At 50.4% G+C, this 27,757-nt stretch overlaps 1 protein-coding gene across 2 annotated transcripts; it reads right to left on the bottom strand.

The window, feature by feature from the left end:
* Positions 1-193: 193 nt before the first annotated feature.
* CTCFL (CCCTC-binding factor like) lies at positions 194-27,579 on the bottom strand. 2 transcript variants are annotated; one of them, XM_027046714.2, is made up of 11 exons: positions 27,269-27,579; positions 26,119-26,666; positions 25,192-25,417; positions 21,361-21,531; positions 20,909-21,042; positions 18,034-18,154; positions 16,531-16,680; positions 14,219-14,379; positions 11,224-11,406; positions 5,507-5,630; positions 194-773 (listed from the first exon to the last, which is right to left on the bottom strand). In XM_027046714.2, exons 2-11 carry the CDS (start codon positions 26,653-26,655, stop codon positions 619-621), a joined length of 1,962 nt encoding a protein of 653 aa, XP_026902515.1. In that variant the 5' UTR covers positions 26,656-26,666; positions 27,269-27,579; the 3' UTR covers positions 194-618. The 2 variants fall into 2 exon arrangements, with proteins under 2 accessions (XP_026902515.1, XP_053055761.1); XM_053199786.1 differs by having other exon boundaries at positions 26,152-26,666.
* Positions 27,580-27,757: the final 178 nt, after the last annotated feature.

The raw sequence follows: 27,757 nt of genomic DNA, 5'->3' as shown, positions 1-27,757 counted from the left end.
AACGGCATCAAACTAGTTGTTTAGGTTTAAAAACTCATGTTAGGACTATAACGGTGAGGGGAGTCTGGGCGGCTCAGTCAGTTAAGCGTCGGACTTCAGCCCAGGTCATGATCTCGCGGTTCATGGGTTCGAGCTCTGTAGCTCAGAACCTGGAGCCTGCTTTGGATTCTGTGTCTCCCTCTCCCTCTCTCTCTCTCTCTCTCTCTCTCAAAAATTAATTAAAACTTAAAAAAAAAAAAAGAAATGTAATGGTGAAAGTACCCAGCTTTGGCTGTTTGCTGAAGCACTAAATAGTCTTAGTGCTACAACTGCATAACTATTATGGCCCCAAATCACGGCCCCTTCATTGCAGGCCACCTTGGCAGGATCAAGTGAGTGAATTCATAGCTTTGAGGTTTTATCCTCCAATTCAAGATTTGGGCCTTTTATGAAACACCTGCAGTGTTTTTTGTGTTTAAATATCCAGTCCAAAAAAATAGGCAAATAATTCTGGGCACTAACCTCACACTTGGGAAAAACCGAGACCGTCCATCGTCATGAACTTGTTTCAAAGAACGTGCCGCAAAATTCGAACTTGTTGGAGAATGGGCTGCTACGAACACGAACTGGGAAGCTCTGTCACTTGTCCATCATTTGGAGGATCATTTCACAGCTCAGGTCTTCGTCCAGGCCCTTGTTTCCGACCGCGACGCCTCCGTAACAGACTGGAACCATCTCTCCCGGGTACTGCTTCACGCTCACAGCAGAGACCTCCTTAGTGGCGTCTTTTGGGGCTGGGGGTGGGGGGTGGGGGGGGAGGCAGAGTTTTGGCAAATTTAAAATAAAGTCCAAAAAATCAGTGCATTTACATTTTGGAAACAGTCCTTTGATTTGTAACATAGCAGCAAACATTTTAGAAAATGATTCTTTCCATTTATAAGACAGAATAAGTAATCTGATGAGACCTATGGGCGTGAAGTCAGGGGTTTCTGAACCTCAGCCCTCTATGCTTTTAGGGCTGGACCAATTCTCCACTGGGGGCCTGTCCTGTGCGTTGTGGTGTTTGGGGGCACACCTGGCCTCTACCCTCTGGAGGCCAGAAGAACGCTCCTCCTCACTTGGGACAACCGGACACGTTTCCGGGCATGGCCATACGTCTGCTGGGAAGCAGAAGAGCCCCCGCTGACAGCCACTGCTGTAGGTTGAGGGCAGATCCTACAGACCCAGATGGTGGCTGAGCCCCTCACCTGTCTCGCCTCAGTGCCCGTGGAACGACACCACCAAAAGGAAGACAGCCAGCAGCTCTCAGGGCACTCGTCCTTACCGCCAGGGAACTCGGGCAGAGTCGGCTGGGTGCACCCTGTGAGCCGCGCCCAGATCCACAACCAGCCCACCCACCCTCCTGCGGCTTATAGCCAGCCCAACCCGGGGCGCTTAAAAATAGAAGATCGCTGTAAATCCGAGTATTTTCATCCCTCTCCCTATTTCCCAAATTACTTCCCAAGAACACCCACGGAGCGGCAAAGAGCCCACGCCTACCGGAGCTTTACCTCCTGTCGGTTCAAGGTCATTTGAAGATGTGTTTGCTTGTGGTTTTTTTTGGGGGGGGGGGTGGGGAGTGTGGGGAGAGCACGAAGACCGAGTTCTTACGAAGACGGAGTTCTTACAAACGCAAAGGAACTGCCACTTGCAAAGACCTACCCTGAACAGCCAGGTGGCCTACAGCTGACCCACCAGCCCAGCGGAGTAGACGCCAGACCATTATCTGGATAATACAGGTGCGAAACCTTTGATGTGCAAACAAAGTCGTAGTTTTTGCTAACATTAAGCTGGGTTACTCGTTTCAATTCACGCTTTGCTTGGGGTCCAACAGCTGACCATCCACAATATGAGGGGCGCCTGGGGGGCTCCGTCGGTTAAGCCTCCGACTTTGGCTCAGGTCCTGATCTCACGGCTCGTGAGTTCGAGCCCCGCGTCGGGCTCTGTGCTGACGGCTCGGAGCCTGGAACCTGCTTCGAATTCTGGGTCTCCCTCTGTCTCTGCCCCTCCCCTTGCTCGTGCTCTCTCTCTCTCTTTCTCTCTCTCAAAAATAAACATTAAAAAAAGTACGAGAAATGTTTTCATACGCGCCGCGCGTCAAAGTAAACCCGGGAGGGCCTTCCTGTTTCCGTCCTTCTGGAAGGTGAGCGTGCCAGGCAGGCAGCATTCCCAGGTGCCCCTGGTGCCCAGGTGACCTGCTCCAAGTGGTGCTCCTGTTCAAACACCAGCCCGAGCCCCAGCGGGAGGGGGCAGAGATGTGGACCCGCTTTTCACCCCTGTGACTTCACTCTTTGTTTATTTCCCGGCCAGTGTCCAGGAGGCTCGGGGTCAGTGCTGGCAGGGGCAGTCACCCAACCACGGGGGCTTGTGACCAGCCCGGAGGCTGTGACGCTCTAACTCTGCCCCACTGCAAACAGGTCACGGACCACGGGCGACATTTTCAAAAACCTTTAGTCCGTCCCCCATCATTTGATCTTCTAGGGAAGGCTTATTCTGATGAAATTTGGTCAAAGGTGTTTTTAAGGACTTGGTTTACTAGATAATGAAAAGAAAATACTGCATTTAGGTATGAAGCGGGAGCCAGTGGGTGCCTAATTAACCGGGAAGTCATACACGTGTATGGACGCTTTAGGGTCCGTCCCAGCGGGAGCAAGGATCCCAGCAGCCTGGCCTCTGCATCTCTATACGGTGGTTGGAAGATCTGAGCTGGGTTTCACCTACTTGTCTTGTCCCGTAAAGGGCTGTGCTCATTTTTCGATCGTAAGTGGGAATGGATGAACCCTGCTCACGCCAGGCCTGGTGTGGACCCGAGGGCCAGGCCCGCCTTGGAGGGGAGCTCAGTGCGGGTGGGAGCGGGCACTGAAGAAGCACATAAATGTGACGCTGAGCACCAGGTGGGGGTGTGCAAAGCAGAGGCCCGGGCCCGGGGTGTACATGAGGCAGGGCGACCTGGTCAAGGGTCAGAGCTGAGATCTTGGGGGTCCGTGGACGAGTTATCAGGAATGCCGGGCAAAGGAGAGGGTGAGTCTGGCCTGGCTGGGGTGGGGGGACCAGTATGGCTGGCTGCCTGGGAGGGCGGGGAGCGGCTGGCCACACCCAAGGCCCCGTCTTCAGAGCGCTGGTGCACAGAGAAGGGGTTCAGGTGGTGGGCAGCGAGGATGGGGGACAGGTGCTGAGACAAGGTCCCGGACCTGGGGAGACAGGTAGACCTGGTCCACAGCAGCAGGGGAGGCAGCCGCCTGGGTGCCCTGGCTTCCAACACTAGCGTGGATCAGGCCTGCAGGAGAGAATGAGGCTGAGGGTGGGGGCCGGGGCAGCGGCGGGGTGTCAAGACTTCAGTTTTAGACGAACTGGATTTGAGACAGCAGGGGGGAGATGCTCACGAGGCAGCGGGACATTCGCTCCCAGCCTCTGGAGGCTACATGGGGGCTGCAGTCCCAGACCACCAGTGACCTGCCACGGGAGAGGGTGAGAGTCATGTATGCAGGTGTGGATGTGGTACTGAGGTGGACCGAAGGCGAGAAAAACTGTGGGGAGGAGAAGAGGCGAAGGTGAGATGGCTGGAGGAGCCAGAGAAAATTCCAGAAGGATGGATGCCTGTTGAGCAAGCAAGGGAGAGGGTCAAGAGGGGGACAGTCGGTGGCCCTATGGCTACAGCAGGGAGAGGCCAGCGGGACGTGGTCACAGGGAGCCCCTGGTGACCCCAGTGGTGTGCTGGGGCCGGAGTCAGATGGAGGGACCCGGGAGGGGCGGGGGCGAGTCCGTGGTGAACGTGATGGGAGTTCTGTGGACCAGGAGGGGTGGGCGTCGTGCGGGGGTTCGTTTCTCTTTAGGCCTCTCGCGTGTGTTCCAGGCTGGCAGGCAGGCAGGCAGGAGGAACTTCTCCAGCAGGAGAGGGAGGGGAAGTGTGGAGTCGGGAGCGGGGACAGGGTCACCGCGGGGCCTCACACCTGGGACAGGAGGGGCGGTGGCGCTCCTCGGGGAAACCACGCAAGGTGGTATTCATGACACTGTCAGTTTTATATCCATGCTGTGACCGTCACTTCTCTTCTGGGTCACCCCCCAAGCACCACGGGCTGACCTGCCCCTGCTGCTGGAGAAGCCGGGAGCTGGTGGAGGAGGGCTGGAGCTCCGGCCCCCGGTAGGAAGACTCAGGAACACTGAGGAAGGCCTGAGCAGGTTGTAGAGCCCAGGTCAGAACTCCAGCCCGGCTGTCCACGTTCCAGGCACGATGTGTAACTGTTTAGTACGAGTATATCTCAAACAGCGCACGGGATATACTCACGCTAAACGCGTATTCACTGTTTACCCGGAATTCAAATTCGGCCGGGCCATTCCCTTATTGTACCAGGTGACTCTGAGGTAGGGAAAGGGCTGACTGCCAACCGCGGGAACATTCGCTGCTCGAGGATTGGGGCTGGGATCAAAATATAAGGGATTTTAGAATAAGGAGGCCACGCAAACATTTTCCGTTTGTTTTTGCGGGAAGGTCGTGTCGTCTCAGTCTAGGATCTCTCCAGTTCTAGGATCCTCATGAAGGGAATAGAGGACGTAAACGGAACGCCTGCATGGAGCACTGGGTCTGTCCCCTCGTGGAGCAGAACATCTTAGAGGGCAGGCTGGACTCAGACCCATTTTGCTCTAACCTGGGAACCCACGTCGGCTCCCAGAGGCCAGACGATAAAGACTGTGATGCCCAGAGCGACCCCCCAAAAAGATACGTCCACATCCTAACCCTTGAAAGCTGTGAATGTAACCTTATGTCTTTGAAGATACAAAGAAGTTAAGGGTCTCAAGAACAGATCATCCTAGCTTTCAGACAGGCTCTACATCCAGTGACAAGTGTCCTTAGAAAGACAACGAGAGACAGAAGAGGGAGGAAAGCCCTGCAAAGACACAGGCAGAGACTGGAGGGATGTGGCCATGGGCCAAGAGACCCCGGGAGCCACCAGAAGCTGGGAGAGGCAGGAGGGCATCGCTCCAGAACCTTCAGGAGGAAGACAACCTTTTCCGACACCTTGAGTTGGGACTTCCGGGCCCCAGAGCTAGGAGACAGTGGGCCTGTGATGCTCTGAGACACTCAGCGCGTGGCCGTTTGCTGTAGCAGCCCCAGGACACGCACACGGCGCCCCAGAAGTTCCGCCAGGCAGAGGTGACAGGCCACGGACTTCCAGAGGAGGGCGGCCTTCAGCCTCGCTAGACTGTCTGCCAGGAACCCCGGTGACGAGAGCCGTGGACGCCTCCTGGGGCTCTCTGCACCTGCACGAGTAATCGCTTCCACTTTGCCCATGACCCAGAGGGGGCAAACTGAAGTTCAACACCTGCCCGAGGTGGCAGGGAGCGGCAACAGGACTGGGCCCAGGACCTTTCGGGGACAGGCACTTAGGGCTTCTGGGTGAATCCCCTGCACGGGACCACTCAGCACCCGGGAAGCGATAACAAGGAGATCACTCTCAAATTAAAACCCAGTTTGTTTAAAATGAGTTACCGTCTTCCTTTCCTGCCTCTTTCAGGATGGCCAGCTTTCTCCTCTTCACTCTTCTCACTTTGCCCGAGGCGGCCGGCTTTCCCTGGCCCGCGTCACACTTCGCGCAATGTCTCTGCATATTATTCTGTCGGCAAGACGACACAGAGCACATGGGAGTCAGCATCACCGACGGAATGTCATTTCAAATTCCGCAGTTAGAGACCCGGGTACGGGAAAATGGGGCAACATGTACCTGGTAGAGTCTTGCACAATAAAAGGTGGCTTTTAGGGGCCCCCGGGTGGCTCAGTCAGTTGAGCGTCCGACTTCGTCTCAGGTCAGGATCTCGCAGTTCCTGAGTTCGAGCCCCGTGTCGGGCTCTGTGCTGACAGCTCAGAGCCTGGAGCCCGCTTTGGATTCTGGGTCTCCCTCTCTCTCTGCCCCTCCCCTGCTCACGCTCTATCTCTCTCTCAAAAATAAATAAGCATGAAAAAAAATTTTTTAATAAAATAAAAGGGGACCCCTCTGTTGTGTTTAGGTCTAGCCAAATTTTTTTATCATAGAGGTCAATGAGAAGACAAAATCTATTCTTCTAGAATGTGTCCCCTGTCCAAAGTGAGGTTTGATGTTGAGCCAGAAATTCAATAGATTGTCAATTTTAAGAAAATATGTAACACACCATGTATATTTTACTGGCCTGCCAGCTCCTCTCCTGATCTAACATGCGTGGGGTTATTTTTTTAATGTTTGTTTATTTTGAAAGAGGAGGGAGTGCCCAAGCAGGGGAGGAGCAGAGAGGGAGAGAGAGAAAGAATCCCAATGTGTGCTCTGAGCACACAGCCTGACTTGGGGTTCGATCTCACAAACTGCGAGATCACGACCTGAGCCGAAATCGAGAATCGAACACTTAACCGACGGAGTCACTCGGTCACTTGCCCCCACAAGGGGTAACTGAATGTATATACAACACTCAGAATTAAAAGGGAAGTCAGAGATTTCTCGGTCAAGACTATTCACCAATGTATTCTTACATGCGAACACTTAGGATGGTTTAAATTAAGCTAGAAATTTTTCATCGTTTGGAAAGTTCATATGCTAAAGTAAGATACTGCTGACGTGCCATTCAATTTTCTGATTATATAAAACCTCGCCCCTAATTTCCACTGCAGCTTCAGTGGGTGCTCCACTGGACCGTCCTGGTTTATGGGCACAAGGGAAAGGATTCACGTGTAAGGAGAAGGGGGATGTTACAGGTCATTTAAACTGGTTCCATTCCGGGTGGGAAAACAATGACCCAAGGGTTCAATCCAGCTGGCCAACTGGATTTTGTAAAGCAAGTTTTCTGCAAGATTGCCGTGTCTATTCATTTATGAATTGTCCGTCTATAGCTGTTTTGGGGGCTCCAACAGACTTGAGCAGTTGGGACAGAAAATGGTCTGCGAAGCTGAAAATATTACTACCGGCCCCATACAGAAGAACGCTGTCCAGTCCCTGGGTTTATATGATGACTGTGCACAAACTAAGCCTTCGGGGGCCACAGATTCGAGACTATGACAACAACAATGGCCCCTTCCCCAGCCAAGCACACACATACACATGCACACACACACCACCTTCCTTCAAATTCATGAGGCTCCTGGCTAACGACTCCGGGCGTCGGTTTTGGATTAATAAGCAAAAACACGTCTAGCCTTTAAACAGTAAATGGGCTAAGATTTTAAGTAAACCGATATGACGTTTAGATTAGTTGCGACTCAGAGGGCACAGCGATAGGACAGACACGTGTCAGAGGAATGTTTCTCAAGAGAGGAGGGAGCGAGCATTTGGAATCCAGGGCACGGGTCCTTTACTGGGGAGGCAGGGGGCCTTGCCCTATGACATTCAGGCACGGAGATACACTTGCCTGTTGCGTGTTAAAGAATGGAAGTTTGCAAGTGATTTACTTTCTAGAAATTAAATTGGATTCAAATATCCCGAGAGGCACTTATTTATTTTTAAAGACTTCATGTTTTAAAGTAGATTTAGGTTCATGGCGCGTCTGGGAGGGAGGTCAGAGATTTCCCTTATACCCCTGCCCCCACCGGCACAGCCTCCCCCCCCCCATTATCAGCACCCCCACCAGAACCGGGGGTACATTTGTTACAACCTGATGAACTTCCTTAGACACGTCATAATCGCCCAAAGTCCACGGTTTACACGAGGGTTCCTTCTTGGTGTTGTTCATTCTGTGCATTTGGACAAAGTATAATGGCAAGCATCTACTGTTCTAATATCACACAGGTTGGTTTCACGGCCTTAAAAAACCCTCCGTGCTCCATCTGTTCATCCCTGCTCCCCCACCCCTGGAAACCACGATCTTTTTACGGTCTCCACAGTTCTGCTTTTTCCAGAACGTCGCATCATTGGAATCATAGCGCATACCCTTTCCAGATTAGCTTCGTTCACTTAGTAATACGCGCTTAAGGTTCCTCCCTGTCTTCATGGCTGCATGGCTTGATGGCTTGTTTCTTCTCAGCCCTGGATAACACTCCATCGTCTGGATGGACCACAGTTCACTTATCCATCACCTACTGGAAGGCGTCTTGGCTGCTTCCGACTTTTGCCAGTTAGGAATAAAGCTGCTACGAACACCCACGTGTGGGTTTCTGTGTGGATTTACGTTTTCTACTCCTTGGGTGAACAGGAGTGTGAGTGCTGGACCGTACGGTAAGACTACGTTTAGTTTTCTACGAAACCATCAAACTCTTCCCAAGAGGCCGTGCCACGTCGCATTCCCACCAGCAACGAATGAGAGCTTGTGCTGTTCACATCCTCGCCGACATCTGGGGTCGTCAGGGTTCCTGATTTGGGCCATTTTGATAGGTACGTGGTGGGGTCTCGTCCTAACTACATTTCCCTGATGACGTACGACGCGGAGCATCTTTTCACGGGCTTATCTGCCACCGGTGCGTCTTCTCGGGTGAGGGGTCTGTATGTAACAACGTCCCTGGCCCATTTATTAACCGGGGTGTCTGTTTCCTTAGGATTTTAAGTTTTAAGAGCTCTTTGTGTATTCTGGACGACAGTCCTTCATCAGAGGTGACTTTGGCATATATTTTCTCCCTGTCTGTGGCGTGTCTTCTCCAATCAGAAATTGTTCAGTTTATTTTATTTTTAAGTTTTTAACTGTTTTTATTACTGAGAGACAGAGAGAGACAGAGCATGAGTGGAGCAGAGAGAGGAGGAGACACAGAATCCGAAGCAGGCTCCAGGTTCTGAGCTGTCAGCACAGAGCCCGACGCGGGGCTCAAACTCACAAACCGCGAGATCATGACTTGAGCTGAAGCCAAGAGTCGGATGCTTAACTGGCTGAGCTGCCCTGGCGCCCTGGTCTGTAACCATTTTGAATTAATTTTTGCGAAAGGCATAAGGTCTTGGTCTAGGGTTTTTTTTTTTTTTTTCCATGTGGATTCAAGCTCCTCTAGTACGTTGGCTGAAAAGGTGGTATTTTGTCCACTGCATCACCTTTGCTCCTTGGTCAGAGATCGGCAGACTGTGTTCACAGGGTCTGTCTGGCTCTCTGCTCCATCCATGTGTCTGTTCTTTCACTAACACACCCTGCTGTGATTACTCTAGCTTTATTATTATTTTTTTAAAATTTTTTAACGTTTGTTCATCTTTGAGAGATAGAGTGAGACAGAGCATGAGCGGGCAAGGGGCAGAGAGAGGGAGACACAGAATGCAAAGCAGGCTCCAGGCTCGGAGCTGTCACCACAGAGCCCGACACGGGGCTCAAACTCACGGACCACGAGATAGTGACCTGAGCCAAAGTCGGACGCTCCACCGACTGAGGCCCCCAGGAGCCCCAACGGCCTCACCTATTTCAAATCCCACCAGCAACGGAGGAGGGTGCCAATTCTTACAATATTTCAAGCTTTTTTTGTTATTATTATATTTGTTACGGTGATCAGTGATCAGCTATCACAATTTGCCGAAAGCTCTGGTGGTTAGCATTTGTTAGCAGTGAAGTATTTTTAAATTACAATACATGCTTTTTTTTAAGGCATGTTGTTATTGGACACTTAATGGACTACAGCACAGCATCATCGTAGCTTTCGTATGCCCCGGGAAACCAAACCATTCTTTTGACTCACTTTATTGTGACGTCTGCTTTACTGCAATATCTCAATATCTTAATCTGCAATATCTCCGAGGGATGCCTGTATTCTAGATCCAAGTCCCCATGCGCTCTCTTGAATGCAAGAAAAACTTTCAAGACTTCTGACTGTTTGCTCTGAGGAATTCTATGAGGCCGACTCAACCCCTTCTCTGTTTTCTTATTCTTCCCACCAAAAGGTAGAATCTTTCCAATGTTGACTCTTGACAATGCTAAGTCTGTATGAATGCTGTTTTCGGACTATTGTCACAACTTGTATTTGAAATTTTGAACTAAGAGTATTAACACTCTGGAATTACCCCACTACACTACCCAGAAAAACACAAAGAGAAAAGGTATAAAGCTTTCCCCACAAAAATAGTCAACTACAGATAATTCAGAACTTTTATGAAGTGAGCCTGGAGCATATACACTGTCTAGAGATCTGGCTCATCATCTGTGGTATTTTTTTCAATGTCCACGAATTCTCTGACACTCTTTCTTTCAAAGGGAACTTCATCCCCCACCTCTTGGGTGTGGGCGGGACCTAGTGATTTGCTTCTTTTTTAAAGTTTTTAATGTTTATTACTTTATTTTGAGAGAAAGAGATCGAGAGCGTGCACAAGCTGGGGAGGGGCAGAAAGAGAGAGACAGAGAAAATCCCAACCAGACTCCACACCATCAGGGCAGAGCCTGCTGCGGGGCTTGAACTCCCGAACCGCGAACCACGAGATCGTGACCTGAGCCCGTCGGTCGCTTAACCGACTGAGACACCAGGGCACCCCTAGTGATTCATCTCTAATGAACAGAGGTAATGGGTCGCTTTAAAAAGTAGGTGGCAAAAGTCACAGTGGCCTCCCCCTTGCTCCCTCTCGCTTACTCTGGGTCATGAGACCCCTTGAGCAGCCCAATGGAATGGTCCACGTGGTGAGGAACTGAAGACTCTTGCCAACAGCCATGGGAGGGCGCCATCTTGGGAGTGGACATCCTGATGACATCCTGACCGTAACCTCCTGAGAGACGATGAAGCAGACCCACCCAGCCGAGCCCCTCCCAAATTCCTGACCCACTGAAAGTGTGAGGAAGTAAATGTTGCTTTAAGCCACTAAGTTTCTAAACGATTTGTCATATGGCAACAGATCACTCACACAGCACCTAAAGAGAATAATGTCGAAGAGTAAACGCATTTCTTAGCAGAGTACCAACAATACTATTTGAAGAGCATCTCTGAGACATTTCGAAAATTGCATTCTCTCTGGGAAACAGCCTAAATCTAATTCACAGGAACAATGTTAAAATGTTACATTTAAGAGCAGTGGTTCTTGTGGACTCCAGGGAGTATGAGAATTCTCTAAAACCATTTGCAAGGTTTTGTTTGTAGAGCCGTCTTTTTTCATGGAAAGGGGAGACCACACTTTCATACGATTTGCAAGAGCTTTGTGACTCCAAAAAAACGAATAACCACTTCCCCAAGGCCAGGCAGATGCCGTCTTAAGCCCTGGCAAGTTTCTATAATTGGGTTTAAACTCCCTGAGTGTGTCAGAGCCTGTGAAACAGAGGAATCTTTACAAGAAGTAAGGTTTACTGTGAGTTAAGTGAGCTTACCCAGCGGGAGAAGCTTTTGCTACACTTGGGGCATTGGTAAACAGTCGGGATGAAGTCTGCATCATGGTATTTCCTGAAGTGCACATTTAGAAGTTGCTTCTGTCGGAAACATTTATTGCACGAGACGCAGGTAAATGGTTTCTCTCCGGTGTGGGTACGTATGTGAACGGTCATATGGCGTTCCTAGGAGAGAAGGGGAGGGAAATGAGAGGTTTAATATTTACAGGGATTTTGTTTTTAGTCCTTGACGTTATTTCTTATACACCTTTTTCCCTCCCTAAGGATGAATGCATGATTACGAAAAATGATGGCACACACAATGTCAATGTGGTTAGTGATGCAGGCAGCACGGTCTGGCTATCTAAGAAACAAACTTGTCCACCATCAGGCCACTGATGAGGGCCTCGCGGGTCCCACAGCCCCTCAGGGAATGTGGTAGAACATTCCTTCGGGAGGGAAACGATAATCATTTGTCCCTCCAAGAGGCCTCATGGACTAGCAGCCCTTCTTCTAGAACTATCTGCAATGACCCGACTTTACAAAGGGCAGAAGGAACCTGCAAACTTAAAATCTAACATCAGAGTTTCAATTCCATGGCTATTTGGCGTTGGAAGTACATTACGCCTCTTACCTTCCTGATAAATATTACAACAAACCTTAATATCCATTTAAAAGCATAAAGCTGATAATAACTGTTCTTAGCAAAGAAATAATTAGGAATTTTAACTAAGATTGACCCAAGTAAATAACCTGGAGAAGCCGGGGCACCTGGATGGCTCAGTCGGTTAAGCATCTGACTCTTGGTTTCCGCTCAGGTCATGATGACACCGTTCGTGAGTTCAAGCCCCGTGTCAGGCTCCGCACTTAGTGTGGAGCCTGCTTGGGATTCTCTCTCTCCCTCTCTCTCTGCCCCTCCCCCGTTCTCTCTCTCTCTCTCAAATAAATAAGCTTTAAAAAATTTTGGAAAAGCATGACAAAAATATATATAAAGTCAAGCGAAAGTACCCATTTTATTTGTTTTATTTAAAATGCTATGACCGGGGCGCCTGGGTGGCTCAGTTGGTTGGGCGACCGACTTCGGCTCAGGTCATGATCTCACAGTCCGTGAGTTCGAGCCCCGCGTTGGGCTCTGTGCTGACAGCTCAGAGCCTGGAGCCCGTTTCAGATTCTATGTCTCCCTCTCTCTCTGCCCCTCCCCCGTTCATGCTCGGTCTCTCTCTGTCTCAAAAATAACTAAACGTTAAAAATAAAAAAAAAAAAATTAAAAAAAAATGCTATGACCATGCAGAGGAAACACACACCCACTTCTGTGTTACTGTTCATAACCAAACTATATTTCTACAAGGTTTTCTCTTGGGGGTGCTCTCTTCCCACACGTCTTGCCTCCACCCCCCTTCCAGGACAGCGTGGCCTTGGTGGGACATTGACTTTCAACGTGGGACTGAGCGATGCTGTCCTGGGAGGGAGGGTGAGAGGAAAGACATGTGGGGAAGAGGGTCCTTTTAGTACTCCATTACATGAAAATTCATTGATCTTATACTTTGAGTGAATCTTCTATCTATGCATGATTTTCTAAAATAACAGACTGGTCATTTGGAAAACTATCAGTTTACCGAGTTATGGACGGCTTCTACACATTGTCACACTTCACTACATAAAAAAATGCTTTCTTAAAATCACTCCCATCTCATTAGAGAAGTCTTCAAGTGTCAGAAAGCTTGTCAAGCTCATGGTGGTGGATGTACAGATTTCTAATTGTAATTTCCTCCTGACAGATGAGATTATATCTCTGGCAACCACATTTTCCTTGAAGTGACGGACTCACTTCATTTACTTTTTTTTTTTTAATGTTTATTTATTTTTGACAGAGAGAGAGAGACAGAGCATGAGCGGGGGAGGGACAGAGAAAGAGGGAGACACAGAATCTGAAGCAGGCTCCAGGCTCCGAGCTGTCAGCACAGAGCCCGACGCGGCGCTTGAACTCACAGACTGTGAGATCATGACCTGAGCCGCAGTCAGACACTCAACCGACTGAGCAATCCAGGCGCCCCTCACTTCATTTACTTTCAAGAAAAAGGCACTGCATGTTGCCAAATGTCCAATGACTGAAGCAGCAGAGTTTGCCTATCCCTTGTTCTCCCAAGTGAAAACAGCAGTTCACGAAAAAAGTGGCTAGTTGGGCTGGCAACTCACACAATGCCACAGGTGATTCCCTGCAGACAGGTGCTGTGCTTTGGAAGACAGCACAGGGGCTCTGTTATTCAAAGATGAGTAACTAGGGGCACCTGGGTGGCTCAGTCAGTTAAGCGTCCAACTTTGGCTCAGGTCATGATCTCAGGTTCATGAGTTCGAGCCCCGTGTTGGGCTCTGTGCTGACAGCTGGGAGCCTGGAGCCTGCTTTGGATTCTGTGTCTCCCTCTCTCTCTGCCCCCACCCACTCACACTCTCTCTCTCTCCCTCAAAAATAAATAAACATCAAAAAAAGAAAACAAAAGATGAGTATCCTGGGTCAAGACTGAATGAAGTTGAGAACTGTTACTCTCTATCAAGGACATTCTTAAGTAAAACCACCCTTCACTTTTGCGGCTGTGCATGAAGGTGAAGAACACAGCAGACGCCAGACCAGCCTGGGGTGACTGCTCTGCTTGTTCTCAGTCACCTCTGCTGCTGTGGCGCCTTCACAGCCGATGTCAACACGGTGAAAAGGGCAAATAATGTATCGGCATGAATCAGTCATCTAATGACAAGAACTTTGATCTTACGGCCCCGACTGGCTGCAGGGACCTCCAGGGGTCTGTAAACCACACTTTGACAAAGTGCTGCTTCAAGTATTGGCTCACGGCTGCTTTCGGGTTATTCTGAACCGTCTCTCTCACCAAAGCATGATCTTTTTTTTTTTTTTCACGATTTTCAAAGCGATGGGGAACCCCAACGCTCCCTCCCTCCGTACACCACTGCCTCCCACCGCCTCCCCAAACTGGCTGAAACCGAGTACCTGCTTGCAGGCGTAAGAGCAGTATTCACACTTGAACCTTTTCTCATTTTTATGGGTTTTCTGGTGCTGAACGAGGGCGTAGCGTTCGTGGAAGACGGCGGTACAGTAACGGCACTTCATTTCTGTGGCTTTGTAAGTATGCAGGTTGCGCAAATGGACACCTAGAATAGTTACAGAACGTTATACGGCAGAACGGTGTTCGGTCAGCTACTCTCCCCTCCCCTCTGAGTCAGGGCTTCTAGACCTCAGCGCTATGGAGCTGGTTTCTTCTTGGGGGGGGGGGGCGGGCGTGTCCTGGGCACTGAGAATATTTAGATACCAGTTAAGATTCCTTTCCTCCCCAGCTGTGACAACCAAAATGCCTCCAGATACTGCCAAGTGTCTCTCAGGGAACAAAGTCATTCCCTGCTGGGTGCTGTGCAGCACTGCTCAGAAGGAACCACAGGCTGCCAAGCCCAGGAATTACTCTTCTGACGTGGATTTCAATGTCACTTAAGGCACGGCACGTCCCACCTATTGTGTTCATTTAACAAAGCGCCTTGAGAACCTTATCAGCGAGGCGTGGGCAGATTTTTAGGGTAACCTTACGGTGGTTTTACATAACAAAGACACAACCTCTGGATTTTAACTGAAAAAAAAAAAAAGTCCACGTGTCGTGTTAAGAGTCAATGTGCTGTTTTTGCCTCTGTCCTAACGCATGCAGGACTCGCGGTAAGGTCTGATTGGACACGCTCTGGAATAATTTCTGCTGAATGGAGTCTGAAGCACGGTGGTTTGTGATCCTTTGTGTAAGAGGCCAAGCAAAAAGGGACAGCTGGAGGGGGTGCACCCTAGTCGTGCTGTCTCAGGCATGTAAGAGTCTGATTTCTCCCACGGCGGCAGGAAGGGAGACTTCACTCGCTCACAAAGCATCTTACAGGAGTACATGGGGAGGGCCACCTGCTGAAAGGAGATGTAACCTACATCACTCTGTCGAGCTGTCAGAGACTTGTTTCCTTTCTCGGCAACAGGCTTGTGACCCTTGTGCCCTACAAAGTCCCACTGGGCTGTGTTTTGTGGCATGCTGGTAACTCCAGTAACGTTGACAGAATGTTCTAGATTTTTAAAAGTTAAAGCTTCTTGGGGCACCTGGGTGGCTCAGTCGGTTGAGCGTCCGACTTCAGCTCAGGTCATGATCTCGCGGTTCGTGGGTTCGAGCGCCGAGTCAGCTCTGTGCTGACAGCTAGCTCAGAGCCTGGAGCCAGCTTCGGATTCTGTCTCTCTCCCTCTCTCTGTCCCCCCCATGCTTTCTCTATCTCAAAAATTAATAAAATGTAAAAAAAAACTTCAAAAAAAAATTTTAAAGCTTCATTAAACACCCTCACCCTTTCAGAAATGTTTTCCAAACAGTGCACCTCGTCTCCAGGGTTTTCTCCGGGCAAACCAGCGACTTGTACGTCTGCTAACGTGTTTTGAGCATCACAACGTTACATACTTTGGAAAGAGAAGGAAGTTCACGGAAAACGGGAAGCCCAGGGACCCCAAGACAAAGCAGGGATGCTCATTCGCTGACGGCTGTGCCCACCACGACCCCACTGCTGAATATGCCTGGTTTCCCCTGCGGGCAGGGTAAAACCCCGAGTCCTAACCCTGGCATTCGGAGTCGCTCACGGCGGGGTCTGTTCTTGCTCTGTGGTGTTTTGTGCCATGAAGGGGACGTAACCATGTCACAATAAAGGATTTCAGGCCCTGGCTGGCCTCCTTTGCTGAAGGGAATTCCTTAAGGGGAGGACTGGTTTTGGTCCTCACTTTTGCCACTTTGGCCGCCAGAACTTTTGAGGATTACAGCAAGATCCTAAGAAAAGTCTGCGGAGCGTCACTGGTGGGGACATTAACAGAGTCAGAACCTATAACGAGGCCACCTACGGGCTCCCTGCACCTCCGGACTCGGGGGACTTGGGGACAGATCACTCTATGTCTCTAAGCTCCTGCATCATCTGCTTCATCTGTAGAAGCAGGCCTAGGGTGGGATGAAACGAGACCTGTGAAAATGCTGTAGGAGCTGAAATACCTGTGACTGTCATCAGGTGTACCTGCAACGGAACGGGCCCTCGGCCAGCGCTCCGAGCCCAGCCATGAAACCGCACCTCTTCAGTCTCGCCACTAGATGGCGCCACAGGACCGCTGGGGAAAAAAACCTCCCTCTTCCGGAGTAGGTCCTGCAGCCCAGCTGCCTCCCTGTAACCAGGCCCAGGGCTCCAGGGTCCAGGATGCGCCTCCGAGGAGCCCGCAAATACCGTAGTTAAAGGAAGCTCATTAAGCCAGACACTCACGCAGGTCGCTCTTCCTTGCGATGATGGTGGCACAGTGTGGACACTGGTACTTGGGGACATTCTTGCTGTGCTTCTGCAGAACGTGTATTTTCATGGTGCCGCTCTGCGTGAAGCGTGTGTGGCACACGTGGCATTCATAGGGCTTCTCACCTGTGACACGGATGACAAAAGTGACCCTCTGCACGGCGGCTCCGCCCAGCAAGCCCTGAACCTCCCCCAAGGTCTTGGGAGCCGAAAGCTTTTCTGCTGTCCCCAGGGCTCCTTTCTCCACCCTTCCCTCAACCGTTTAGCCCCACAGTTTGTGCCAGGTTCCTAAATCAAGCCCAGACAGACAGCGTTGGGTCGAGTAGGACTGTGTGGACAGTGGCCCAGACGGGTGGCTCTCCTAACATCTGGCGGCTGACTCGTCACTTAGCTATCTGGTTCCTGCCGTGGCATCAAGACCCGAGATGTCCACGGAAACGTATTCTTCGTACCAAAAAGACAAACAAACAAGCAAACAAACAAAAAACCCCACAAAGCGAGTACTAGAAATACCACACGATCCACGAATGCCACTTCTGGGGATTTATGCGAAGAAAACGAAAACAGTAATTCGCAAAGACATGTGCCCCCGTACGTTTACTGCAGCATTATTTACAAACACCGAGATACGGAAGCAGCCCCAGGGTCCGACAGATGGATGGCTACAGAAGATGTGGTAAATACACAACGGAATATCGTTCAGCCACAAAACAAGAATGAAATCTTGCCATTTCCAACAACATGGACGGACTTAGGGGGCGTCAGCCTCCGTGAAAGAGGCAGATAGAGAAAGACAAATACCTATGTTGTCACTTATATGCGGGATCTTTGGAACAAAACAGACAGAAACAGACTCATAAATACAGAGAACTGGTAGTTTCCACAGGATGGGGCGGGGGGGGGGGCAGCCGAGGGACTAGGCCAACAGGTGAAGGGCATTACGAAGCACGAAACCAGCACACTTTACATTTTGCCTTAAAACTGAAGGGTCCCCGGGGCGCCTCGGGTGGCTCAGACGGTTCAGCGTCCGACTTCGGCTCAGGTCACGATACCGCGGTCCGCGCATTCGAGCCCTGCGTTGGGCTCTGGGCTGACAGCTCGGAGCCTGGAACCTGCTGCGGATTCTGTGTCTCCCTCTCTCTGCCCCTCCCCTGCTTACTCTCTCACTCTCCATCTCTCTCTCAAAATAAAATAATAAACTTTAAAAAAAACCCTGAAGGGTCGGTTAAGCATGTGACTTGGAGCTCCCCAACAAACCTCGCCAGCAGGCACTGGACGGCGTCCTACTTAGCCCCGCGGGGTCCCAGCACGGTACTCACGTGGCCTCCCTCCGCGCCAAACAGGCACAGAAGTGCGGATCCGGATCTCCGTGTCGGAAAAGCACAAAGAAATTCACTCTGCCGCCCGAGCTCTAACTGGGTGGCGGGGAGACAGGGCACTGGCCGAGCCTCCTGGGCTGCCCGCAGGGCCCGTCCTCACCTGAGTGTGTCCTCATGTGTCGCTTCAGCTTGTAGGTGTCTTTGCTGGCGTAGCTGCACAGGCTGCACTGGAAAGGACGCTCCCCCGTGTGTGAGCGGGTGTGTCGCTTTAGCTTGCTCGCCTGGTGAACAGAGGAAAGGCCGCTGGTGCCCCCGAAACCTCAGGGCGGTGGCTCAGTCGGCAAAGCGTTCGACTGCGGCTCAGCCCGCGATCTCGTGGGTTCGTGGGTTCGAGCCCCGCGTCGGGCTCTGTGCGGATGGCTCGGAGCCTGGAGCCCGCTTCGGGTTCTGTGTCTCCCTCTCTCTGCCCCTCCCCTGCTCGCACTCTGTCTGTCTCTCTCTCTCTCTCAACAATAAACATTAAAAGGAACAAAAAGAAAATAATAAAAAGTGGTAGAGTCTTCAACTAATCAGAGTCATAAAAGATGCAGAAATCGGCCCGAGTTTAACCTCAGAGTGTATTTCACACACTGAAAAACATGAACCAGTCGTTATTTTTATTTTCTGTCGTGGACGAAGTTTCTCATTTGATTGTGTGTGTGTGTGTGTGTCTGTGTGTGTGTGTGATCCTTTGTGGATAACGAGCAGTCATTTCGAGAGACTCTCAGGTTCAACTTCACTTTTGTAAACTTCAGTTTACAAACTGAACTCTAGCGGCTCAGAGCCATACATGATTTTATTTGCATTTCCAAGGCAACATGCATCCGATAGCTGTAAAGTTTAGATCAGGCTGCGGAGCACAGAGGGCAGAAAACATCTGTCTGCGTAAGTAAAGCAGGAAGCTTGAGGCATCAGGTCTTTGATGGGACCTTTCCCTACGGGCCCTTCAAGTTCACAGTTCTGTGGACCCCCATGGCACGTGGACCAAGGGAGGCCTTGCTTTCTATCAAGGGCAGGTTCTGTGTGTTAGTGATTTGTTTATAAGATGAAACTTGGAAGTAAAAGGAAACAAATTCTAATTTGATTAACTACATATCCCAGGCAATTAGTTAAAAGGCAAACCACACACTCCCTTCCATCTGATCATTTTTGGCCTGACTGAGCACCTTCTAGAACTGCTCTTTTTCTGCGTGTGCTGACGGCAGGCCCATATCTGCCTTTAGCGGACACGGCCCCATCAGCCACACTCGGGCGATAGAGGTCAGAAAGCCCGCGTCAGCCCTGAACACCATCCCAGGAAGGCTGAGCTCGGGTCTGGCTCCCCAGTATGGGATAAGCATACAGAAGCCTGGAGAACATTCAAGAACAACAGAAGACTTAGGACGGAAAACAAGGCCCAAACCGAAAAATGCAGCTTGGATTTTTAGAAGAAAAGTGGACGTCTTTGGGTATATTAGAAGGCAAAGCGAGATGTTTTAGCAACAACAGCACAAAAAGTTTGGCGAGCGGTGAGAGGGAGCGAAGGCGCTGTGACAGATGTCCCCCGTGGCTGCAAAGGGAGGAGGGGACAAGGCGCGTTGACAAGGTGTCAGGAGCGCTGTGATCTGCCTACGGCTCCGGTACCTTCCTGGTGGCCCAAGCGTCAAGGGATGGCGAGGGGGGGCCTAGGCGGCTCCCCGCTCAGAACCGAGCAGCAGGGAAAGGCTTGGAAACCGTACAAAAGGGGTGATGGCAGCGGCTGGGGGTCCCTCTGTCGAGGCCGACCAGCCCTCGAGCTGCACGCGGACTGCCCACCCCCGAGAAGGGCCTCTGCCAACACACAAGCTTGCTCTGAGAGCCAGGAGGACACCAACGACGGGGCCACTCCGGGCCTCGGGTCCTCAGGAGGCTTTGAGTTCTGAAACCTCCTCTCGGGGTTTCCACACGCAGCCACCACCTTTAACTCCGATGGCAAGTCATTTTTAAAAATAGTAACAGTGGGGGGAAAAGAATTCCTGGAACCAAATCCTGACCCCGTGCGCGAACTTTCCTAGTTGATGAAACACGGTTGCACCATGACTGTATTTAAACTTGAGGCCTCCCCTTTAACTCCGTTCCTTTTGCGCGTGTGATCCCTTCCCAACTGGGCTCAGACTCAGGACAGAGGGCCGAGTCCTTAAAGGGTGACCGCAGAGACCTGACGTTGGAAAGGAAGTGTCACATTCTTCTGTCATTTCATTTAGGGTGCGGCTAGGCCTGCCAGAAAGTATAAATACAAGAGAATTCAAAGGAACACGACACATAATTGGAAATCTGAGAAAGGTGGTCTGTCTGTAATTAAGACAGGAAACGGGCCGTGTCTGAATGCTCACACAAGTCGCTTTATATCTGACCAGGGGCCCCGGAGGTAAGGTCCAAAGTTGCAGCAAAAACCCACACTGAATCTGTGTTCTATGTCAGAGCAAATACATTTTGATTTTGTAGAACTGACTACACTCCACAGAACACCAGACAGAAGTTAACACACTTGAGAATTATTTCCCAAGTAGAAGTGGTTGTATTTGTAATTCGTACACCTTTCATGTTGCTTTCACGAGTTGGTAATCAAAAAAAAAAAAAAAAATCCAATTTTCTATTTTAAACCTATAAAATAAAAACGAGTATCATTTCCCACATAGATTTCCTACCAATAATATCTTTAGCGAAGCCTATTTTGTAAGAGATTCTGTTAGTGTGACTTAACTTTTGCGTCAAGTTTTTAAATTTCTTGTCTAATGTTTATTTTTGAGAGAGAGACAGAGTGTGAGCAGGGGAGGGGCAGAGAGAGAAAGGGAGACAGAGGATTTGAAGCAGGCTCCAAACTCTGTCAGCAGAGAGCCCGACGTGGGGCTTGAACTCACAAACCATGAGATCATGAGCTGAGCTGAAGTCAGACACTTAACCAACTGAGCCACTCAGGCACCCCGTGTCAAGTGAGAAAGAATGCCACAAAGCTCTACGGACAAGGACGGACTTACTTCCACACTGGCATACTTGCAGATGGAACATTTAAAGGGTTTCTCGTGAGTGTGTTTATAACGTCTGTGTCGGACAAGTTCTCCACTGGTGACAAATGCCATGACACAGTCACCACACTTGTAGGGCCTGGTTCCTGTAAAATCACATAGTTCAGCCTTTTCAGATAAGACTTCACCACAAATATCCCTAGGGATTTATAACCTATCAATTAGACTCCGTTTCAAAACGCTCTAACAATGAAGAAGAGGTCCTGTAAACCCTAACTACCCCCAGACACATGTGAGAAGAAAATCTTTGTAACATTCGATGTTTTTAAGCACAATGGAAGAAGACAAAACCAAAGGGGTCGAAACAGACACGTTACTCTCAAGTGCAGATAGGTGGATTCGCATTCGTACGTAAACCTTAACACGCATCCTTCATGGGAAATAATTCTTCTCCCCTGGTTTACCTGTGTGAGTGTTGATATGATTCCGCAGAAGAGTGACCGTGCGGAAAGCTTTCAGACACAGGTGGCACATGTGGGGCTTTTCGGTGCTGTGAGTTTTCATATGACGATTAAAACTCGAAATTCTAGAAGAGGTGAACACGCAGCTATCACAGCAGAAGGGTTGTTTTGCTTCTGCAGGAAGAAGATACAGAGTTTGTGTATTTGTAAAAATCTTTTGTTTAGATGTTGAAATTCCACTAAAACACATCAAAGTCGCTTGGTACATCCTTTTTTTTTGTTTTTTTTTTTTTACGCGTAATATGGTAACCCAACAGGAGACGTTCCATGCAAACGGTGACCGGAAGAGCTGAGGCAACTCTAGCGATAGACAAAACAGACTTAAGGCAAATACTGTTCCAAGAGACAATTAAGGACGTTATATAACGATAACAGACTCGATCTATCACAAAGGTAGAACAATTATAAACATACATGTGCCCAATAACAGAGTCCCAAAATACTTGAAGCAAAAATTGACAGAAGTGAAGGTGGAGAGAGGAGCTTGGAGATTTCAACACTTACTTTCTACAATGGAGAGGACAACTAGACGGAGGATCAGCAAGGAAACAGAAGACCCCCCGCCATCAACCAAACAGACGTAACAGACATCTACAGAACACCACTCAACGCCAGCACAGTGGACATTATTCTCCTCACGTGCAACCAGAAACTTCCTCAGGAAAAGCCACGTGTCAGGCCACAAAACAAGTGTCAATAAATTTAAAAATATAGAAATCATATGCTCTCTGACCATGATGGCACTAAAGTGGCAATCGGTAACAGAAGGAAGTTTGGAAAATTCACACATATGTGGAAATTAAACAACACGCTCACAGGTGACCGATGGGTCAAAGAAGACATCACAAAGACACCGCGAGATGCTCTGAGCTGAATGGAAGTGACACACAGCACACCAAAGCTTATAGCATGTAGCGAAAGCAGTGCTCGGAGGAAAAGTTTTAGGTGTAGACACCTACGTTAAAAAAGAAAAAGCATTTCGGGTCAATAACCTAACTTTACATCCTGAGGAACTAGAAAAATAAGAGAAATCTAAACCCAAAGCTAGCAGAAGGAAGGAAATCATGAAGACTGGAGTGGAGATAAATGAGATCGAAGACAGAAAAACAACAGAACTGACGAAAGCAAAAATAGGTTCTTTGAAAAGATCACCACTGACAAACCTTTACCCGGACTTGCAACTGGGAAACAAACGAGACAAGTCAAATGAGCAAAAGCAGGAAGGGAAAGCGGGGACATTGCTACCAACTGCACAGAGGGACAGAGGTTATAAGAGAATACTGTGAGCCACTGTCTGCCAGCAAACCAGATAACCCAGAGAAAATGGAAAATTCTTAGAAACACACAAACCACCATAACCGGCTCCAGAAGAAACAGAAAATCGGAATAGCGCTATAGCAAACAAAGAGATTGAGTCATTCATCAAAAAAACTACCCACAAAGAAATCCCTAGGACCAGAGGGATTTACTGAAGAATTCTACCAGGTGCTTAAAGAATTAACATCAATCCTGGGGCGCCTGGGTGGCTCAGTCGCTTAAGCGTCTTGACTGCGGCTCAGGTCACGATCTCGCGGTCTGTGAGTTCGAGCCCCGCGTCGGGCTCTGTGCCGACGGCTCGGAGCCCGGAGCCTGCTTTGGATTCTGTGTCTCCGTCTCTCTCTGCCACTCCCCCACTCGTGCTCTGTCTCTCTCTATCAAAAATAAATAAGTAAAATGTAAAAAAAAAAAAAAAAAAAGGAATTAACATCAATCTTTTTCAAAGTTCAGGCACAAAAAAGTAGGACCCTTCCATGAGGCCAGCATTACTCAGACACCAAAGACACCAATGTTCAAATCTTCAGTAGAATTCCAATAAAGCAAACCCAGTAGTAGCTCATTAAAAGGATTGTGCACCAGGACCAAGTGGAATTTATCCCAGGAATGGAAAGGTGGTGGAAACCAATCACTGCAACACGCCATATTCACAAAAGGAAGGGGAAGGAAAACGCGGTCATCTCAACAGCTTCAGAAAAAAGCACTTTACAAATTCCAACAACACCCAATAAACTTGGAATAGAAGGTTCATGGGTTGACCTGCGTTCCCCAAAAAGATACACTGAAATCCTAACGGCAGATGTCTGTAACTGTGACCTTACCTGCAAATAGGACCTTTGTAGATGTCATCAAGTTTAGATGATCATGCCGGATGAGGGTGGGTCCTAATCCACTATGATTGGTACCCGCGTGAGAACAGAAGAAACCACAATGAGATAACTCTTTACATCCACTAGGATGGCTATTATGGTTTCAAGATGGGAAGTTAAGTGTTAAGTGTCAGCAAGGACGTGGAGACACTGGAAACCCTCTGACACTGCTGGTGGGATTGTAAATCGGGGCAGCTGCAACCGTGAGTTGCAACCGGAAGAACAGAGAGAAAGCATTCCAACAAAAGCCTGTGCGCGAATGTTCACGGCGGCACTCTGGCGATGGGTGGACGGAGGGGAACAAAATGGGCTGTACCCACGACGCAGTACGACTCAGGAATGAAGGAACAAAGCCCTGATAAATGCTACAACGTGGGCGAAGCTTGCAAACATCAGGCCAAGGGAAGACACCCAGACACAAAAGGCCACGTGTTTTAGGTGCACGAGTCCATGTAAGGGAAATGTCCAGAACGTCCCAATGCTACGTGGGAATACTTTGGGGGATGAAAACAGCCTGGAATTAGTGGTGAGGGTTGCACAAAATTGTGAACATATTAAAAATAAAGCGAGCTAGGAATTGGGAATTCGGGGGTACAATCTCCTGCTTTCAATACAGGAGAAACGCTATATACGGGGACACACATTATAGCAAAGGTTGCAAACTCAACACCCTGCTGAGGCCAGAGGCGATAAACCCAAATGAATGCTTCTACCCACAGGTTAAGATCAGGTTAAGTGACTTTCGAAACTGAGTCACCTCCCCACCCCGGCCACCTGCGGCTGAGAGGAAACAGCCGAGCATTGGAGGAAACAGCCGAGCGTTGCCAGATTTGACTTTGCAGAAATGAGCTAGAAACTGAGATTTGGGGGACGAACTCTCTTGATTTAAGGAAGCGAGACCCTGGTATTTTCTAAAAAGCTCAACAATTTTTGAGGGTCAATTTATTTCGTGGGCGGCCGCCAGGCAACCTCGGTTTTAATGTGACTCTAAGAGAGCTTCAAGGTCCTTCTTAACCTGCCTCATCACCCCCTTTGAGCACCCACCGTGGGGCTCTCTGGGAGCTGTCCACTCTACGAAGGCACGTACTTCTGGAGCTACCCCCACGGGCCATCTCCTGCCGCCTGGAATGGTGATCCCGTCTTAATGGTTTCTGAGTCCTCTCCCTGGGCCTCGCCTAACATCAGATGCTCTGCTGCCTGGTGCTCTGGTGCCTTGTCACCCCTTCTCCCGGCCCTGAGGCTCTCGCCCTCACCTCCATCAGTCCTGCATCCCCCCGCCCCCGCCTTCCCCTGCTTCCACCCGCTGGCTGCAAACTAGGGGCAGATCAGGGCCCACCTTCTCTGTTCTCACGCAGCACTTGTCAGAACTAATTTTATAATGCCTTTAGAACGTTTCTGTCCGAGACACAAAGCTCTTTGGGGTTCGATTCCCCACACAGACCATTAGCTTAAATTTTCTGCCGTTTCCTGACATTTTGGAAGCCAACCGAAAGGCGACCCCATAAAACTTCAACCCCCATCCCGTTCCCCTGAAGGAAAAGCGCAGCCCCCCTGGGACGCAGGGTCTCTTACGCTAAACGAACCGGCCTACCCTTTGCCTTTTTCTGATTGTTTGTAGAGTTGGCTTTTTCAACACGGCCTTGACCGGAGGCAGGTCTGTCTTCCTGTTCTCCCACGTTTAAGTTTGAAATTGTCAGAACAATTTCGTCACTTCCTTCGTCTCCAGGCTTGGCTTCCACGAGAAAGAACTGCTCCTGGGTCTGGGCGCGGAACCCTCCTTCAGCAGACGGCTGGTCCTCCCCCTGACCTTTCTCAAGCTGATAAACAAAAATGAGTATTCACACAAATACTATACTCTCGATGACAATCGATAAAACTCTTTGACGTGATGAAACCGCAGAATACGTAAAGAAGTACAAAAAACTGAAGAAGCACAGATTATTCAGTGCAACCAAAATGCTTAAGCCATAACTACTAAGCATCAAGGGTTTTGGTAATAAAATGTCACACAATTTTAAAACAAAACAAAACAAAACACACGCACAGCACCCTGTAGTATTCTAATCTAATTATTTAAGCTCTTAGAAAAGAACATGAAGGGGGCACCTGGGTGGCTCAGTCGATTGAGCGACCGACCCAACTTCGGCTCAGGTCACGATCTCACAGTTCGTGGGTTCGAGCCCCGCATCGGGTTCTGTGCTGACAGCGCGGGGGCCTGAAGCCTGCTTCGGATTCTGTGTCTCCCTCTCTCTCTGCCCCTCCCCACATTCTCTCTCTCGCTCTCAAAAATAAACATTCAAGCAAAAAAAGAAAAAGAAAGAAAAGAACATAAGGTCTCCCAAGATCTTCCCAGGGCATTGTTTTTACCGTGCTTAATGTTAAAGTGCGATTTTTAAACTGCTTGTCCATACCTAATACCGCACCAAGAGCCACTTTTTAAAAAACAACCACAAAAAAAGAAAAGCCGCTGGGAGTTTTTCCTCTATGTACAGGGTCTGTTTATTAAAACCGGCCGTACCTTGACCCACCCGGTGCTTTCGGCCAAGCTCACCACAAACTTGGTGTCTTCGCTGGCCGCGGCCACACTGACTTCCAGAATGTGAAGCTGCATCACCTCCAGCTCTTGCAAAGTGTACGTGTCTTCCTGGATGCTAATGGCCACGCACTGCTGGGACCCGTCGTCCAGCCACAGCAGAGACTGCTCCCCGCCGCTGGCCTGCCGGACCGCCCCCTGCACCCCTTCCCGGCCCTGCGGTGTCAGCCAGCCGACGTCCTGTAGCTGCACGTCTTCGGAGGAAAAGTGCACTGTCTGCAGGGTCACGATGTGCTTCTCGCTCTCCTCCGTGGTGAGCACCAGCCCGCGCTCCCCCTCCAGCATCTTGGCCTCGAGGAGCCCATAGGTGCCCTGGGCCTCCACATTTCCGGGGCCCAGGTGTTCCCTCCCTCTGCACGCTCCCTCTTCCTGCACCACTTCCAGGGCTTTTGGTGGCATCAACTCCCATGCTTTGATTTTGGTAAACTGCTCAGAAGGGACGGAGAGCTCAGTCCCTGCCATCGTGACGTGGCCTGTGTAAGAAAGAAGCGAGCCGTCTTGGTAGGGCACAGAGCGGTTCGATCAAGGCATGCCAAGGTCCTGGCCTACGAGTCAGGACTAAGTTGATTCAGCCTAGGCCTGGAAGGGGCTGAGCCTAAACAGGGTTTACGCTAAAGCCGGCATTAGTCCAGAAGATTCTAGAACCCACGGGGTTGGGCCTGAAGTCGGCTTTTGGCAAATGCACGTTCCAGGCCTAGCAAAGGGTGGGGAGGGGGGGCGCTTAGCAGGGTCCGAGGCCGTGCACGCCGCTAGGCCTAGAAAGCTCGGGTCTGAGCGGGCTTTCAGCAAACACACGTGCAAGGAGGGGGGGGGACCTGAGCAAACTTTCCACCACCAGGCACGTCCAGATGGAGCGCCGTCTGTGCTGCGTGCACTTTGGGCCTGGAGCTCATGCAATCTCGGCGGAGCTTCAGCCCCGGGCACGCACACCCTCGGCGTTTGGGGCGCCCCACTCCCGGTCCCACCCGACCCCGGCCCTCCACGCCTAGCCCCCAGCCCCGCCCGCCCACGCCCACCTAGCACCAGCCTGTGTCCCGGAGGGGCCTGGCGTCCAGCCCCCGGGGCGGCCCCTCACCCGGGAGGCGTGGCCTGGGCGCCAAGCCCACCCCGTCTGTCTCGACGCGGGGCGGCCTCCGCCTCGAGCCAGCCGCGAGCGAGCCGTGTGCCGCCAGCTACCGCCTGCAGCTCGCAGGCCGCTTGGATGTGAGGGTCAATGCGGCAGGCAGCGCGCAGGCGCTGGGCTGGGCGGGAAAGAGGGGCTCAGCGTGCAAGGGGCGGAGCCAGGGGAGAGGGACGATGCAAGGGACGATGGGGGCGTTGGATGGGGAGGGGCACCCTCAGGGGGAGCTGAGACCCGGATAGATATGGAGCGGAAATGGGGGCCACCTGCAAGGGGCACACGGGGGACGGATAGGGGGGAAAGTATACGGGCACCTGCAGGGGGCGCTGAGAGACCCTAGGGACAGAGTAGTGGGGGCACCTGGGTGGGGGAGGGACTAAGATGGGGGGAGGGGGAATGCACGAGGGAGGGAAATGGGACCTGCAAAGGGCGCCGAGAGACCCC

Source organism: Acinonyx jubatus, chromosome A3 (assembly GCF_027475565.1).
Source record: "Acinonyx jubatus isolate Ajub_Pintada_27869175 chromosome A3, VMU_Ajub_asm_v1.0, whole genome shotgun sequence".
NCBI lineage: Eukaryota > Metazoa > Chordata > Mammalia > Carnivora > Felidae > Acinonyx > Acinonyx jubatus.
This window is presented reverse-complemented; position numbering and strand designations above follow the sequence as displayed.